At 33.9% G+C, this 15959-nt stretch overlaps 2 protein-coding genes and 1 long non-coding RNA gene across 3 annotated transcripts in view; 1 reads left to right on the top strand and 2 right to left on the bottom strand.

Annotated features, from left to right (window-relative positions):
• The window catches only part of LOC117325076 (heparan sulfate glucosamine 3-O-sulfotransferase 1-like), a 202087-nt gene extending 198417 nt beyond the window's left edge, over positions 1-3670 (bottom strand). Inside the window, exons 1-2 of the mRNA XM_033881011.1 lie at positions 3562-3670; positions 533-666 (exon numbers count right to left, since the gene is read on the bottom strand). Of these exons, the coding sequence (XP_033736902.1) occupies positions 533-580 (48 nt within the window). The 5' untranslated portion in view covers positions 581-666; positions 3562-3670. The remainder of the gene's footprint in view (positions 1-532; positions 667-3561) is intronic.
• LOC117325077 (40S ribosomal protein S12-like) lies at positions 3651-11323 on the top strand. Its single transcript, XM_033881012.1, has 6 exons — positions 3651-3734; positions 3865-3907; positions 4998-5123; positions 6052-6154; positions 9663-9764; positions 11194-11323. Exons 2-6 carry the CDS (start codon positions 3888-3890, stop codon positions 11257-11259), a joined length of 417 nt encoding a protein of 138 aa, XP_033736903.1. The 5' UTR covers positions 3651-3734; positions 3865-3887; the 3' UTR covers positions 11260-11323.
• LOC117325079 lies at positions 8685-9519 on the bottom strand. Its single transcript, XR_004532127.1, has 2 exons — positions 9076-9519; positions 8685-8877 (listed from the first exon to the last, which is right to left on the bottom strand). It is a non-coding gene; the product is annotated as an uncharacterized LOC117325079 (long non-coding RNA).
• Positions 11324-15959: the final 4636 nt, after the last annotated feature.

The raw sequence follows: 15959 nt of genomic DNA, 5'->3' as shown, positions 1-15959 counted from the left end.
TAATAATGCTTTTAGGAAAAATATTTCATAAATCATTTATAATACTTGTGTTTTATCAAGATATATATATGTTATTACATAGATTCAAAGCGTGCTTCATAAATGAATCTTATTAAACAAGTTATACATTAAAATTACTTTTTTCACTAAATCATCATGGCACCCTCCTCTATCAACCCTTTCAACCCTTCTGACTATATTGGACTTTAAATGATGATTGTAAGGAAGAGTCAACTAAAGTTTCTTAGGGTTGAAAGGGTTAATGTATGTCCTATATTACATTATTGCTGTAAATTCTATAAGAAATGGGGTGCTACAGAAGGAGTTAAAGTTTGTTTCTATAGCAATAATAATATTGAATTTTATATAATGTTTTATTACCATTATAGTGATATAGAGATAAATGTTGAATTTATAATCAATTTATTTATCAATAATCAATGACAAAATCAAATAAACAAAGCATATATATATATTCAATATAAGGTCATAAACATGTATACAACAAAGCTATAAGATCTAGATCACATACCTTTAAAAGTCCTTTCATCCATGTAAAACCAGGAATTTTGTCCGTCATCAAAATGGTTTACAGTTATCAGCCAGCACTGCATTAATATCCCAACAGAGTTTGGTTTTGTTGTTATGCAGACCTCAGAGAACTATCTGGAATACAACAGGAAATCTTTACAGACAACATAGAACTTATCTCATTAATTATTGACAAACAAAACTGTAGCTTCACCATGACAATCTCACAGCATTAACATCCATGAAATTTTTACTCATTGGTTTTTCTCTCTTTTTTTTTTTTTTTTTTGCAATAATTTTTGAGAAAAAATCAAGTAAGGTGAAGGACTGAAGGCAAGTCTGATGAAGTATCATTATAATCATCCTGCTCTATAAGTGGATGTCTGCACAGCATCACTAAACACTTTAATATTTAATCAATACATTTTTCAATTAAGTTCCACATCCTGACAATAACTTTTCTGTGCGACATACTTTACAGCAACTGTATGTCATGTTTAATCATCATGTGGCAAATGGGCTACCCATGTTTTTTTAACATTAATCCTCTTTACCAGCTTACAATATATTGGGAACGTTTCCCCTGGGATATAATTAAAATGTATTGCATATCTGTACACATGCATATTTTGCTGCATCTGCGAGTTTATATGGTTTTACATCCTTGCCACTGATATGACTATATCAGTTGAGGTGTGACCTCTATATATGTCAATAGATAGTAGTCAATCTATATACCTCATATTTCCTAGATGTACATTAACGTGTCATAAAATACACATTCCTTCCAATTCTGGTGTAAGATATCACTTGATTATATACAAATAGTTCATGTACAACAAACTGGCACGATTCACTCCCAGGAACTCTAAATGAATGCTCTATAACCAATCCATAGCAAGTATATATATATAGATTCTGTCACCCCAGGTTCCACTACAAATGACACTTAGAAAATCTTTCTATAGCTACATATACTACATGTGATGACTGCTGCAGTGTCCTGTGAATCACAGTTCATCCTAACATTAATACTAAGTGTATTATGCTAAGTAACGCTAATAAAAAAGTATATACAAAAAATACTAATCTGATTTTTACATTGACTGGCAGTTGAAAAATCTTGGCCTCTAAGAACAAAAATACCTTACTGCATTTTAATTGTTACCTGATCAGTATGCACTTTTTATGCTCTATGATCAAAGAATGGGCAGAAACAAATTCTTGCCCAGCGTGCTTACAGAAATCTGCAAACCTGGGTTCTAGGGTCAAATGTGTATTAATTATAAACCATAGTTCAACATGTATCAACATAAACTTGTCAAAATTGTATCCAATATATCATGTATAATCGGAGATGTGATATATGCATCTTTGGTATAATTCTGTAGAAAATTTTAAAGTTCACTTTAGTTTTCACCAGAGACATATTTAGAGAGATAAGTAACATCGCTATTTTTCCTGTACAAGTGGCATGGTGGCTCCCTTTATTCGTGACCACTCACGCATATCCCTTATCGAGAGCGTCTTGTCCCCTATCAAACACACGCGAGCATAGGTAAATCGGGCTTTGCGCATGTATGTATCGATGTACTAGAATTTATTCAACATGTTCTGGTTAATCCGCCATTACGTCAGACCAAAACATCGTCAATTTTAAATACACACAAAAAGCACATAGTTTTATTTAGGCCATTACAAAATTTACTACATTATCTAAAAACTATTATACTTATGGAATATAGTCTTGATGATTATGCACACGGTTGTCATCCGTATTTTCGAAAATCAATTGGGTCCTATTCGACATGACCTAGTGTTGTAATTACGCTGCCATTACGTCAGACCAAAACATTGTCAATTTTAAACGCACACAAAAAGCACATCGTTTTATTTAGGCCACTACAAAAGTTACTACATTATCTAAAAACTATTATACTTATGGGATATAGTCTTGTTTATCATGCACATTGTTTTCATTTATCAGTATTTTCGAAAACCCCATAGGGACTTTTCGAAAATTGGAGATTCCTGCCGATCTTCCCTGTGGTGTGCTTGACTTTCATACTCAAAATACAAACACTTTGACAGCAAATTGTGATATATTTCATATTGATGACACTTCTGCACTTTGATATTAATAAAATTAAAGCACATCATTGGAACTTGGTGATGTTTTCAAATAGAAATTATCGATAATTATGTGTCTGGTTTCCAAGTTTTCTCCAATATGGCGTCGGGAGAAGACTGAACTGAGTGACCACAAAGGATTGTGGGAAGGTCAGGGGCCACCACGTAGACATAAGGGCAAATAGAGAGCTGCCAATCTCTCTATATATGTCTCTGGTTTTCACAGCCAATTGGAAGCCGAGGGGTCACACATTTGGAGTGATATCTTTGTTTTTCTTTTTTAATGGCATGACGTCATATATTTGGAGTGATCTCTTCTTTTTTTTTTGGCATATTGGGTATCTAATATAAATTATTATAAATTGTAACTATTATTCTTATTTATAAAATGTCAAACTATTGTGTCTAAAAATAGTAAATTTACAATATCTTAAGTTATTTTGAATATACCAGATTCATATATATATATATATTGTAAAAATAAAAGCATTTGAATGCTTTAGTTTCCTAATATTGTTCTGGATATTTTTATAAATGTTTTCGTACTTGTTATCAATCACAACTTTCCTAACAATGCGAAACATAACATTACAAACACACACAAAACGGTATACCGTGACATTTATTCCGGAAAATACACAAATCAGTGCATGATAGCTACCGTTTAGCATCATTTTTGACAGATAATGCACACTAGAAAAACAATATATTAATCAATTATAACTAGGACTATTCTAGAGTCTATTTTTTACAGTAGCACAGACTGTAGGTGATGCTGAATATAATTCATAACATCAACATGCCTCTCACCAGACACCTCAAATCCGGTGCTCGCGAGCTTTTAATGTGAATTTGGAAAGAAAGAAGTGCATTTCTACAAGTAAAAACTGACATACTCACTTTCAACATGACACGAATGCTCAAAACATTTTCATTTGATCACAATCACGGTAAAATCCATACACGAAATAAATATATCGGTGAAGAGAGTAACATGACCTCCTGTTCATTTCTACCGGAAATAACCTTAGAGCCTCCTTTTCAACTCAAGACGTTTTCCGGTAGACATCATTGTAAGAAGATTCTTACTTTCCTCTTTTGAATCGTGTGTCATCAGACTCCCTTATCGCTTTCAAAGATTGGTGATTTGAATCTGAATTAAACATACATCTGTTAATATCATTTTGTGATTATTTATTTCAGAAGGACGTCCGTATTTGAAAAAAATGGCATCGGATACGGAAGGGTAATGACGTTTTTTCACGTGTGTTATTAGCCATGGGAACTTGACGTGTTCATCATGTGTTATATAGTTGATATGCATTTTACAGACATAATGACTTGAAAACTTAATTTCGAGTACAATATATATTGTGTCAACACGTTGGGAATACAACCCTGGTGTGTTACTGTGGAAAAATTTCCTGTTACCGCCCCTTGCTTGTGATAAACTGGATAAAATTTAATGTCTTCCAAATATAGCACATATCCTGACCAAAAGATTCAGTGCTGCGAAAAAAAAAGAACTATAGTATATACTGCTAGTTTAAAATATGAGATAACGTAGTTGTGGACGATGGACGTGCCGGAGAGTAAAATGGTGACGACAGGGGTATGAATATCTTTCTACTAGTAGCAAAGTGGTCCAATGCTAGTATTACTTGCTACTTCTGGCGAGAGCTGAAGCGAATGTTCAAACGGTAAAATGGCATTCGAATATTCGATAGGTTACATAAATACCGACCAATTCAATATATATGATCAATTCTAAAATAATTGTGCAGAAATTAAATGAATGCTAACCATTTTCGTCAGTTTTTGTAAAGATATTCATTTTGTTGTAATGAACCAACTTCATTAAAAAAAACACAATGAAAACGAACCAATTTCATTAAAGAAACTACAAGTAAAACATGAGTTTGATTGGATTCCGTCTTCCAATAGACGTTCCATAGATCTAACATCGTAGGTGTCCATTCACTAAAAACTAGTGATTATTTGTATATAGATGCGTTATATAACTTGATGACATTGTAAAATCACAATAGACTTGTATCCTATATTTCCTCTTTACTTTTACTTTTACTTTTAGTACATTTTACTAAAAATTCCTACATTTTAAGAACACCTCAATGTAAAAATCTCAGTGCCCGACGGTCTCCAGGTAAGTGCAGTTTTTGGAGACCTCCAAATATTTTGGTGGACTCAGGCACCAGGTCTACCGTTAGTGTCGAAGGCTGGTACATCTATCTAATTAATTAAGTAAAATGCTATTGCATAAATGGTAAGTCTTCAACACGTAATAAAATGACATAATAATGTTTCTTAATCAACAGAGATGATGTACCAACTGCAGGAGGCTCCATGGATATCTACACTGCCCTGCAGGAGGTTCTCAAAACTTCACTAATCCATGATGGTCTTGCCAGAGGTCTTCACGAGTGTGCTAAAGCCTTGGACAAGTAGGCATTTGTTTCTTGGAATTGCGGTCTTGCAACAATTTATACAAATTCAGATCCTTGAAAGTTTCGGTGATATAGGCATTTTAGTTAGTGCCAAAACGGGTAACCGGATATCTGGTTCCTGGTTTGGTGGATACCTCTTTTATTCTGTGACACTTAACTTAATCGTTCTGGTTATATTCAGTCCACATGCGAGAAGAATCTTTTTAATCAATGTGTAATCAAGAAGAAAAAAAGCTCGTTATTTATCATTGTTATTCTAATATTGTTGTTTCATTTTGAAAAAAAACTGAAAATCAAAGAAATTGATCATTATTCTTTGCCAGCTAAATAAAGAATGGAAATGATTTAAACCATGACGGGGCTTTTTCTCACTGGTTTGGGATGGGGTATATTTGTCTCATTTTAGAAGAAAATTAGTGAATTGAGGGCAAAAAAAAATAATTATTTAACTGCAAATTTTGAGAATTTGGTTTAAATATTTAATAGTTTCAGTTGGGAATGGGGTTCATTAACAGCTCCAATGAGCCCTCGGAGAAATCCCTGAATGAGCAACTTCATGATGATTAACTTTGGACACCTGATTTGAAAGGTCTACATTAGAATTGACTATATAAATGTAATTGGCCATATAAATAATACAGGGTGCTTCTATACTGTCACTTTATCAACGGGGAGGTTGTTTTTCGGAAAAAGATGGAAATTTGTGAATTTTGGAGTTTGTTAAATCTTACTATATTGCAGATAAGGACAGGTGAGACATGTCGTATCGTGTAATAATTGTGTTTGTATGTTATAGCTAGAAAATCCTCATGGTAGCTTTATTCATGTTTCTACGATTGCAAATATCTTTCAACTAATTTTTTCGTATTGATAGGTTAAATGCATACAAGATTAAATGCAGCCTCAGTGTTTCCTTTCATTTCAGACGTCAGGCTCATATGTGCATTTTGGCCAACAACTGTGATGAAGCAACTTACGTGAAACTCGTGGAAGCTCTTTGTGCAGAACATGCAATTAACATCATGAAGGTATGTAGTTGATGGGTCTGATAAAGGTTCATTATGACATGGCAATTTTACATCTGATATCTGCTGCTTCAGTTCTTCTTTCTACCTTATCAAAGACTTTACTTATCTGATAATGTATTTTTATACATGAGATTAAGTTCAAATGAGTGATGTATCATGTATATAGGTGTACAAATAGGCACAACATAATTTTTAGATCTTGTATTTACCAGATCAAAGATATAGGAATGACAGTTTCGTAGAATGTTTTATCTGATTAATTAGAACATAAATTCAGGGAAGAGTGGCATGATTATGTTTGTGTCATCAAGTATGATTAAAATTTGTTTTGATGCACATTATTTTACACTAAAATCATTAATAAAATGCAAATACCATTAGGTAGACATGACAAAACATGGCTGTGAAGGGATAATTCAATTGTAATGCTATCATGTGATGATAACCAATGCTCCCTCTTCTGAGAGATATGAGGATATGCATAACCAGTTGGTTACCTGAAGATGGCATGGTATACACTGAAGCCAGTCAATCTATACCACTTTTTCTTAAAACTTAGAAAATTGCAACAAAGTGCTTGCATTCTGTATTATAAAGGTTTTGGCCAGGTATAAATGTTAAAATACCTTTACCATTTGACCTTCAACTATAATTTAATTTACCGAGTCTCAAAAAAGTTCATTCCAGTAACTGCCCATATATATACGAATTTGCAATAATTTGTGTCACCGAGCATATTGAAGAGGTAGGAACAAGTGTTGTCCAAAGCATACCTTAACAAATTGGTCCATTTGCTGCACCCACTACAACCTAAAGATCTGTACTTTCTACTTCCCGACTACCTTATTTGCTATTAAATATTTTGCTATTTAGTATCTCTGAAGTAGGAAGTTTAGTTAATGCAAATTGTCTTGTCAAAATGAAGAAACGGGTTCTGTTCCCAGCTGAGATGAAGTCCATAAAACTGGTACTTGGTGACAAAAGTGAATGGTTGGCTCTCCAATCTTGACTGAATGCTGCCTTGCATCTTCAATTTCGTTAAAGATGGTCAATTTTCTTATGTCAAAAAGTTTTTGGTTTTCAGGGACAGTAAAACATAAATTTGTTGTAATGGGCCTTAGAAATCAGCAAATGTAATTGGATGTACATAGAAATCAGCAAATGTAATTGGATGCACATAATTAGGTTCCAAATGATTACCTGCTGTTGTATGATGATAACCAATGCTCCCTCTTCTGAGAGATATGAGGATATGCATAACCGTTTGGTTACCTGAAGCTGGTAATAGTAAAAATACTGAAAGCAATATTGTACAAAGGAATTAAGCTATTGTTCAAAACAGTAGTCTTTTGAGTGGCTGTTTTACTCCCCAAAGTTATTAAGGTTTATTTTTTAGGATTTCTAAATGATTTGGGCAAAAGGTTTTATGGTTGAAAAATCATGTATTTTGTTTCTCGGTATTCAAAAATCTAGTAAGTTGTCTCCCCTTTCATGCCCTGTAGATTCCCCACTGGGATCGCTATGGAAAAACCTTGCTACCTTAAAGTTAGTGGTGTTGAAATATAAGCTCTCCAGAGTTTATGTTGATCTTGTACTCCTTGATGAAGATAGATACTAGTTCTTCATTGTTTGGATCAAGTGGAAGTGGGAAGTTGGTGAAATGTTAACTCAATGTTGTGAACTTGAGAAACAGTTGGTCTACATTGCTTTCACACTTCACAAAGATGTCTACTTGATACAATAACTCTTTTTTATATACAACATCAAAAAGTTGTTTACCAAGTAAAGTACCTTTACTTGAAAGATTTGCTATTCGTATTCCATCAATCTTGTTCACATTACTGTGTATATATGGTTGAATGGACTATATGACATTAAATGATGTAATATTAATAAAACCATTTACAAATTAACATTTCCCAAATATAACTCTATCATGTGATGATAACCAATGCTCCCTCTTCTGAGAGATATGAGGATATGCATAACCAGTTGGTTACCTGAAGATGGCATAAAAAAGGGAAAAGATTTATAGTTCAATCTATTAAGAATGATCTAAATTGTCTGAGTGATCATAAGGTTATGGAGCTGCAGATTTGGATTTTGATATCTTCAAGATGGTACGGCTCAGTGAAAGTTACTTTAAAGAATGATTACCTGGTATAGAGATTAGAGAGGCTAACATAGTTTGTTTTTTGTGTGAATTCATGTTTGTATAAATTGTGTGTAATTTCATACTAAGAAGGAGCTTGTTGCTGTTGTATGATGATAACCAATGCTCCCTCTTCTGAGAGATATGAGGATATGCATAACCGTTTGGTTACCTGAAGATGGCATAAAAAAGGGAATAGATTTATAGTTTAATCTATTTGGAATTATCTTAATTGTCTGAATGATCATATGGTTATGGAGCTGCAGATTTAGATTTGGATGTCTTTGAAAAGGAATTGACACGGTATAAGTTAGTTTAAAGAATGATTACCTCATATAGAGATAAGAGAGGCCAACATTTTTTTTTATTTTTTTTTTCTATCAATTCTTCTTTGTATAAATTGTGTGTAATTTCATAATGAGAAGGAGCTTGTTGCTATTGTGTGATGATAACCAATGCTCCCTCTTCTGAGAGATATGAGGATATGCATAACCAGTTGGTTACCTGAAAATGGCTTTCAAGATTGAACAGATTTATCTGCAGTGGTCTTGCAGATATTTAAGATTTAAAACTGCAGTTAAATCAATAGTAAATCGCTTCTACAGAGTTCATGTAGGGATATCCTCTTCTGGCCATGGATTGTAATCAATGACTGTTGTCACATTCTAGATAAAATGACAATGGTCTCCCATCATTTGGCTGCCATGTTTATCTAGCTTCATCTATAAGTTGTGTGTGTGTCACTTTTTTAAACTTGATAAAATAGCACATGATATATTAACGATGATAATCAACATTTTCTGACAGGTAATTATAAGTGTTATTGAATAGTTGTATGGTTGTTTATGTTCAATATGAATTCAGTCTGGATGGCAAATTCTGTTGTCAAGACTGCATTCATATTGGTAATGAATGCAATAGGATGACTTACTACTTAATTGTATAGATTACATACAATTTACATTAGACAGATAAAGTAATATTTATGTTTTGGCAAAGTATTCTTGCAGTTATATGATGACAACCAATGCTCCCTCTTCTGAGAGATATGAGGATATGCATAACCAGTTGGTTACCTGAAGATGGCAAGACATTAAAACTGTATGCTGAACACATACCACATTTTTAGGTCTAAAAAGTTCCCACCTGCTCTTTTCTTAAAGGCATAGTTCGTCTTTGTAAATCATATGTTGTTTATGTTGTTGGCAGAAAGGCATAGTCCATCTATGTAAATCTGATGTTTGTGTTGTTGGCAGAAAGGCATAGTCCATCTATGTAAATCTGATGTTGTTTGTGTTGTTGGCAGAAAGGCATAGTTTCTCTATATAAATCATATGTTGTTTATGTTGTTGGCAGGTTGATGATAACAAGAAACTGGGAGAGTGGGCTGGACTCTGTAAGATCGACAAGGAGGGGAAAGCCAGAAAGGTGGTTGGCTGTAGCTGTGTGGTTGTCAAGGTAACCATTTCACTGTTCTCTCAATATTATGCATCTTCATCTGACATCTTTGCATACAGAACTAAAAAGCATGTTTTCTATTAAATGTTAGTCTTGTTGATTTTTTTATCCATTAAAATTTATTGACTATTTTGATGCAAGTTTTGTAAGGTGCTGTTATTTAAATCCATTTATTACTGCTGTTGAACCCTCTCTGTGGACGATTGAAAGAATCAAAGCTGCATTCCGTTTGTGTTACGGTGGCAGTGATTGGCTGCACTGAAATGGGCCGAGTGTGATTTAATAGTTTACAACACCAAAAGTGAAAAATCAAATTTTATATCGAGTTATCATTGATTAAAATAGCAACATAATAGGAATTTGGAATGTCCATGGTAACATGAATATCTACAGCATACATTTTACATCCCGTTCATTATTCAGCTTGCAGACAGAACTGTTGCTACCCCCAACATGTTTGTACAGTACCGCCATGATCAGCCCTCTGATAGTTTCCATGAACTTAATCAGCATTAGTTATTATCGTTTAACTAAAGTTTGATTTAAAATTGCGGCATACCTTGCAGCCAAGGCTGTTCACATCTAGCATTGTAGGGCCCTCTAGGAGTTGTTTACAGCCAAGGCTGTTCACATCTAGCATTGTAGGGCCCTCTAGGAGTTGTTTACAGCCAAGGCTGTTCACATCTAGCATTGTAGAGCCCTCTAGGAGTTGTTTACAGCCAAGGCTGTTCACATCTAGCATTGTAGGGCCCTCTAGGAGTTGTTTACAGCCAAGGCTGTTCACATGAAGCGTAGGGCCCTCTAGAAGTTGTTTACAGCCAAGGCTGTTCACATCTAGCATTGTAGGGCCATCTAGGAGTTGTTTACAGCCAAGGCTGTTCACATCTAGCATTGTAGAGCCCTCTAGGAGTTGTTTACAGCCAAGGCTGTTCACATGAAGCGTTGTAGGGCCCTCTATGAGTTGTTTACATAAAGTTTGTCATGCATTCTTACTTAAATTATTCAAGCCATAATGTGATGTGGTAGTCAGGAATACGTCATCTTGGCCAAACTATTTCGAATTACAAAAGCATGTTTTCTAACCTAAAAGAAGCTTCCTCATACAATAAATCTGTGTTGTTATAGATCAGTAGCTAAAGGAACTGTCCATTGAAGAAACGTTTTACTCCCTGAAGACACTTTTTATTTCTATCGCATAATGTATGATTGAGACTGATCACAGTTGTGTTAAACTTTCATCGTCCACTGGTAGAGTTCAACAGCAGTAAATGATTTCGTTAAGTGTTTTATTTGTAAATGATCTGACAGTAAAAAAAGAAACGTTAGAATAATTGATGCTAGTTCATTAAATATGAGAAATATCATTACAGACATAACCACCAGGATTTTCTTTTGTTTATTATTAACATGCATTAATTCCTGATTTCAGGATTATGGCAAGGACTCCCAGGCGCTTGACGTGATGAACGAATACTTCAGGTCAAAGAACAAGTAAACATGAAAAGCAAAAACTGTTGGCAACACAAATGTGAATAAAAGTGCAGCTTTGAGAAGTAAAAGAACATTGTTTATTATTTTATCACAAATGGCCAAGATACAATCATGAATAACCAAGATATGAATATGTTTATGAATGACGAAGATATCATGAATTGGCAAGATATTATGAATTAGCAAGATATCACGAACGACCAAGCTATTGTGAATTAGCAAGATATCACAAACGACCAAGATATGACGAACGACCAAGATATCATGAATTAGCGAAGATATCAAGAACAACCAAGCTATCATGAATTAGCAAGATATCACAAACGACCCAAGATATCACAGAGATGGGGATGTTTGGAAAGTTGGGATATGTGACTCATTACACTTCTCCATTATTCCCAATCTAAGGTCATTATATAGAAATGGTAAATGCTGCAGTGTGTCTGTCCATCCATCCCCATCACTCTTTCCAGACAATACCTCATTCAATCTAATTGGTCAAACACTGCTTCCTTTGGCAAGAGTCCATTCATCTGTCTGTCAAGGCCACCGTTACTAAAATAACAAACTCTTAACACACTAGGTTTCCCTTCAAATGAATAGAAATTTGGATTTGGGACAATATAAACTAGCTGCTTTCACAATGGAAGTGCTTCTGATTTTTTAGACGCCCGTCGACGACTGGTCATATTATGATATACCCTGCATTGTTTGTATGTCCGTCCATTAACTTTTCCTTGTAAGCACCCTAGCCTTTATTTAACAATTTTCATGAAACTTGCTACAAATATTCTTTTGCACAATAGCTCAAGTGTGCGTGTTTTTTTAGTGTGCAGAATTTTGTGATTATTTTTACCAGAGTTCTGCCCCTTTCATTGCCAAATAAGAGCATTGTGTAGAAAATGCAAGAAGTTTTCTATTTCTTATTCAATTCCTGTTGAGAATTTGTTCACTCCAACAACAAGCAAGTATGTACAACATATTATATTAGGGGTTTTTATATGTCAACGACACTACATTTTCTTGTAGCTTTTCTAGCGACAGGCGTATCATGCTCCCCCTTGTGGAGCTCTTGTTTTCCATTCAAAAGGTCGAAGAATTTGTAAAAGTCATCTATATAAGAGAATAATGTTGAATTTCAAACACAAATAAGTATCTACAAATTTGCACAACACTAGTAATGTAATATACATTTGTACCAAAATGTTTAATTAGATGTTTCTTAAAATCACCAATAATTTGCTGTAGATCTTCTCACCCTGATATCTCTACATCTGTCCCTTTTCCTTCCAACTATTTGCTATCTTTCTATATAAATCAATGTAACCATTTTGTGTCCGTTATCACACTTTCTGTAACATATATTTGTGGAGAGGGCTTTTCTAAGTTGTAATAACTTGTGCCCGATCCATTTGTTTATAACAATAAAATATTTTCAAATCAAAACAGTTTCTTCTATAGAGTCACTTTGGTAAAATGTAGCATGGAATAATTCTAAGTCACACAAATAACCAAACCTGATAAATAGCCAAGCTGTTGTTTAATGGGATTTGACTTTTATGTATGTACTAACACTTATTTATCTTTTACCTTGGCAGTGAATAATATTACACAAATATGGCATGAAGGGGGGGCATTTCAATCAATAAAAATGCTCTTATACTATTAAGACATCTGATCATAATGGCGTTTTAAAGAAAAAATGTTTAACTGGTGAATTTGGGTGACTTTTTCAGAAATGCAAGTGTTTTACCCCAAACTCAATGGTTTGAACATTTTGTCCTAAAAGCAGTCTTCTTGCCATGTTTAGGGCAGTTTTCGTTTTTTTACGTCCAAATGGCTGGACAAGTCAGACCAGTGTTGTTCGTTTATGAAATAAAGAAGGACCTGGTGATTTTATATTGTTTTCAGATGTGCCTTGATAAATACTTCCATGGCCTGTTTTAACATATGCAGGTCTGTCAAGATATATGTTTGAATATTACTTTGAACACTTGACGAACCGGTTTGTCCGCATAAACGAACAGGCCCCCTAAAGTTCTTTGTAGTGTCTAATAATTACTGAAAATGACAAAATGGACCTCGAAAGAATTTTTAAATACTTGGTAAATTGGCTGCACTGGGAAGTGATGGGCATCATCAAGAGGAAGGTTCTTGAAAGTCATTATTTGCTAGACTTTCATGACATTTATGTAAAATTGAAGCTAAATTATGAAGAATAAATAATAATAATATGCTGATGCAAGTTCAGTATTCAATGCGTTAACTCATTTCCTACAGCGATGATGTAATAACTGATGGAAAAGGAGATAAAAGTTATCAATACAAAACCTTATTTTTTTTATTTTTTTTGCAAGCTAGGTTTACACTCGAAATAGTAATTCACAAAGCAGTTTCAATAGTTTTAGTTTGCGTATGGGTTATACCCCCTGGTGGAAGTGCCACATTTCTGTAGATGTTGGGAGTTATTCCCCCTAGTCCGTGTACATTCAAAATGCCTAAGAATCATTGCCTTACGGCAGGAACTCTGATGACATGGCATCTGAGCTATATCTGGTTACAGTTCATAGGGGAAAAAACACCATTTAATACTGTTCAAACCCCTCAATGGGATGGAGCATTGCATATAATGCAAAGAAAATAGAATATTCATGTTAAAGTGTTTTTTAACTGAATTAATAGGTAATTGTCATTGGATCAAGGGGATTAGGAGTAGCTTGTTACTGACTGTACTGTGTATATTAATTGAAAGGCGATTTAATGCATACACCTATGTTAAGGTCACATTACGGTTAATAGTTTGAAGAAATGTTTGTCATTAAAAACCTCTTATCATATACCCATACATCAGATTAGAGGTTGATGGGCATACGGTTGCCGAATGGTTAAGTTCCCCAGACATTTTATCGGTAGCCCTCCACCTCTGGGTATTCCATCTTTCCTCCACCTTGAAAATCTAGCACGCCCTTTAATTCCCATGGCTGTTAATAGGACGTTAAACAAAATAAACCAAATGCTAATTACCTTTAAAGTAAAAATGTTCAAAATTAAATCATTATGGTCCATAGGTTTTTCCTTTTTGTCACATTCGGTGATCTAAATACATGCAAATCTTAGGAGTATATTTAGACAGATATTTTCAATTGTTTGGTTTCTTAATTGTAAATCTATTGACTTGCGATAGAAATTTGCCAGCAGACAAAATCAAAATTACTTCATAATTCATAAAGAAGCTAGCTGGTGTGGTTATACATCATTTCGCATGTACAAAGTGTATAGTGATTTGTGTCATAACTTATTATGAGTACACCTTACCCTGTCAATGTGACAGTAGATTTTATATGAAGACAACATACATCTGATAGCAATTTTTATTGCTGCATCATTTAACAAGCTGAACATGATAAGTGGACCGACTAAAGTAGTAAAACCTGTTTGTGAGAACTGCAAATCTTTGTCTCAAACAATAAGTTTTAAAGTCCTGATAACCTGCCCTGTTATTAGACAATTTATATATGTGTATCATCGTTTTACCTTTCCCAATAAACATCTTTTTTTATGCAGATAACAAAACTGCACCTGTACATTTTTTGGAAACCAGTTTCATAAAAGTGAAAATATTGTTGTAGTCTGACAGTCATAGATTTATAAAGATAGATGTGAAGATATTAGAGTATTGTAAAGTAATATGCCATTTTAAGATACATTATTATACATTTTGTACACCTAATTTTTGTGTTGTAAATCAACACTTCTGACAGCTGTCAAAAGACCAGATGCCTACGTTAACAAAACAATCAACCCAAGCCATTCAAACCAAGCTTGAGTTCAAATTTATCTTTGCAATGTTAGGAGTGAATAGGAGAAATTAAAGACTTGTACAGTACTGTTTGGATATTAATTTATCAGAGACTTGTACTGTACTTTATGGATATTAATTTATCAGAGACTTGTACTGTACTTTATGGATATTGATTTATCAGAGACTTGTACTGTACTTTATGGATATTAATTTATCAGAGAATCATACTGTACTTTATGGATATTAATTTATCAGAGAATCATACTGTACTTTATGGATATTAATTTACTTGAGACTCGTACTGTACTGTTTGGATAATAATTTACTTGAGACTCGTACTGTACCTTATGGATAATAATTTATTAGAGACTTGATTTATTTATTTTACTATTCCTCCTGACAGTAAATGCCACGTTTTGTGTGTCTCGGTCAGTGCCGGCCATTTTACTATACTCACCACAGCTTATTGTAGCTTATTCCCCAATTGTATTCAAATTTACTTCGCCACAAAACACCATATTCCATGCAGTATAAGTACAAAAAAATAATAATAGATTACCTGTACAAATCATAAATGCTCTTTCCCGTCCTTAAACACTTGATTGAGAATGTACAATCACAAGCTGAGTACTTGTAAGTCAGTCATGAAACTTTAAATGGATGGTGTAGTTGAGAGATCTAAATTACAGGGTGTGTAGTGGGGCCTGTAATCTTCCTCTTTGTAACCTTGGATTGTGATAAGTTATAAGCTGATTAAAAACTGATAAAATCAAGCTTTTTTATATAGTGCCTATTATCAATACCACCATGTGTACAAAATTTGGTAGATAGAAATTTTGATAATAAAATATTGTATGGATTAGATTTGAGAAGCTTAGTTACTCAAAATAATCAATGAATTA

The sequence above is a fragment of the Pecten maximus genome, chromosome 4 (genome assembly GCF_902652985.1).
Source record: "Pecten maximus chromosome 4, xPecMax1.1, whole genome shotgun sequence".
NCBI lineage: Eukaryota > Metazoa > Mollusca > Bivalvia > Pectinida > Pectinidae > Pecten > Pecten maximus.
This window is presented reverse-complemented; position numbering and strand designations above follow the sequence as displayed.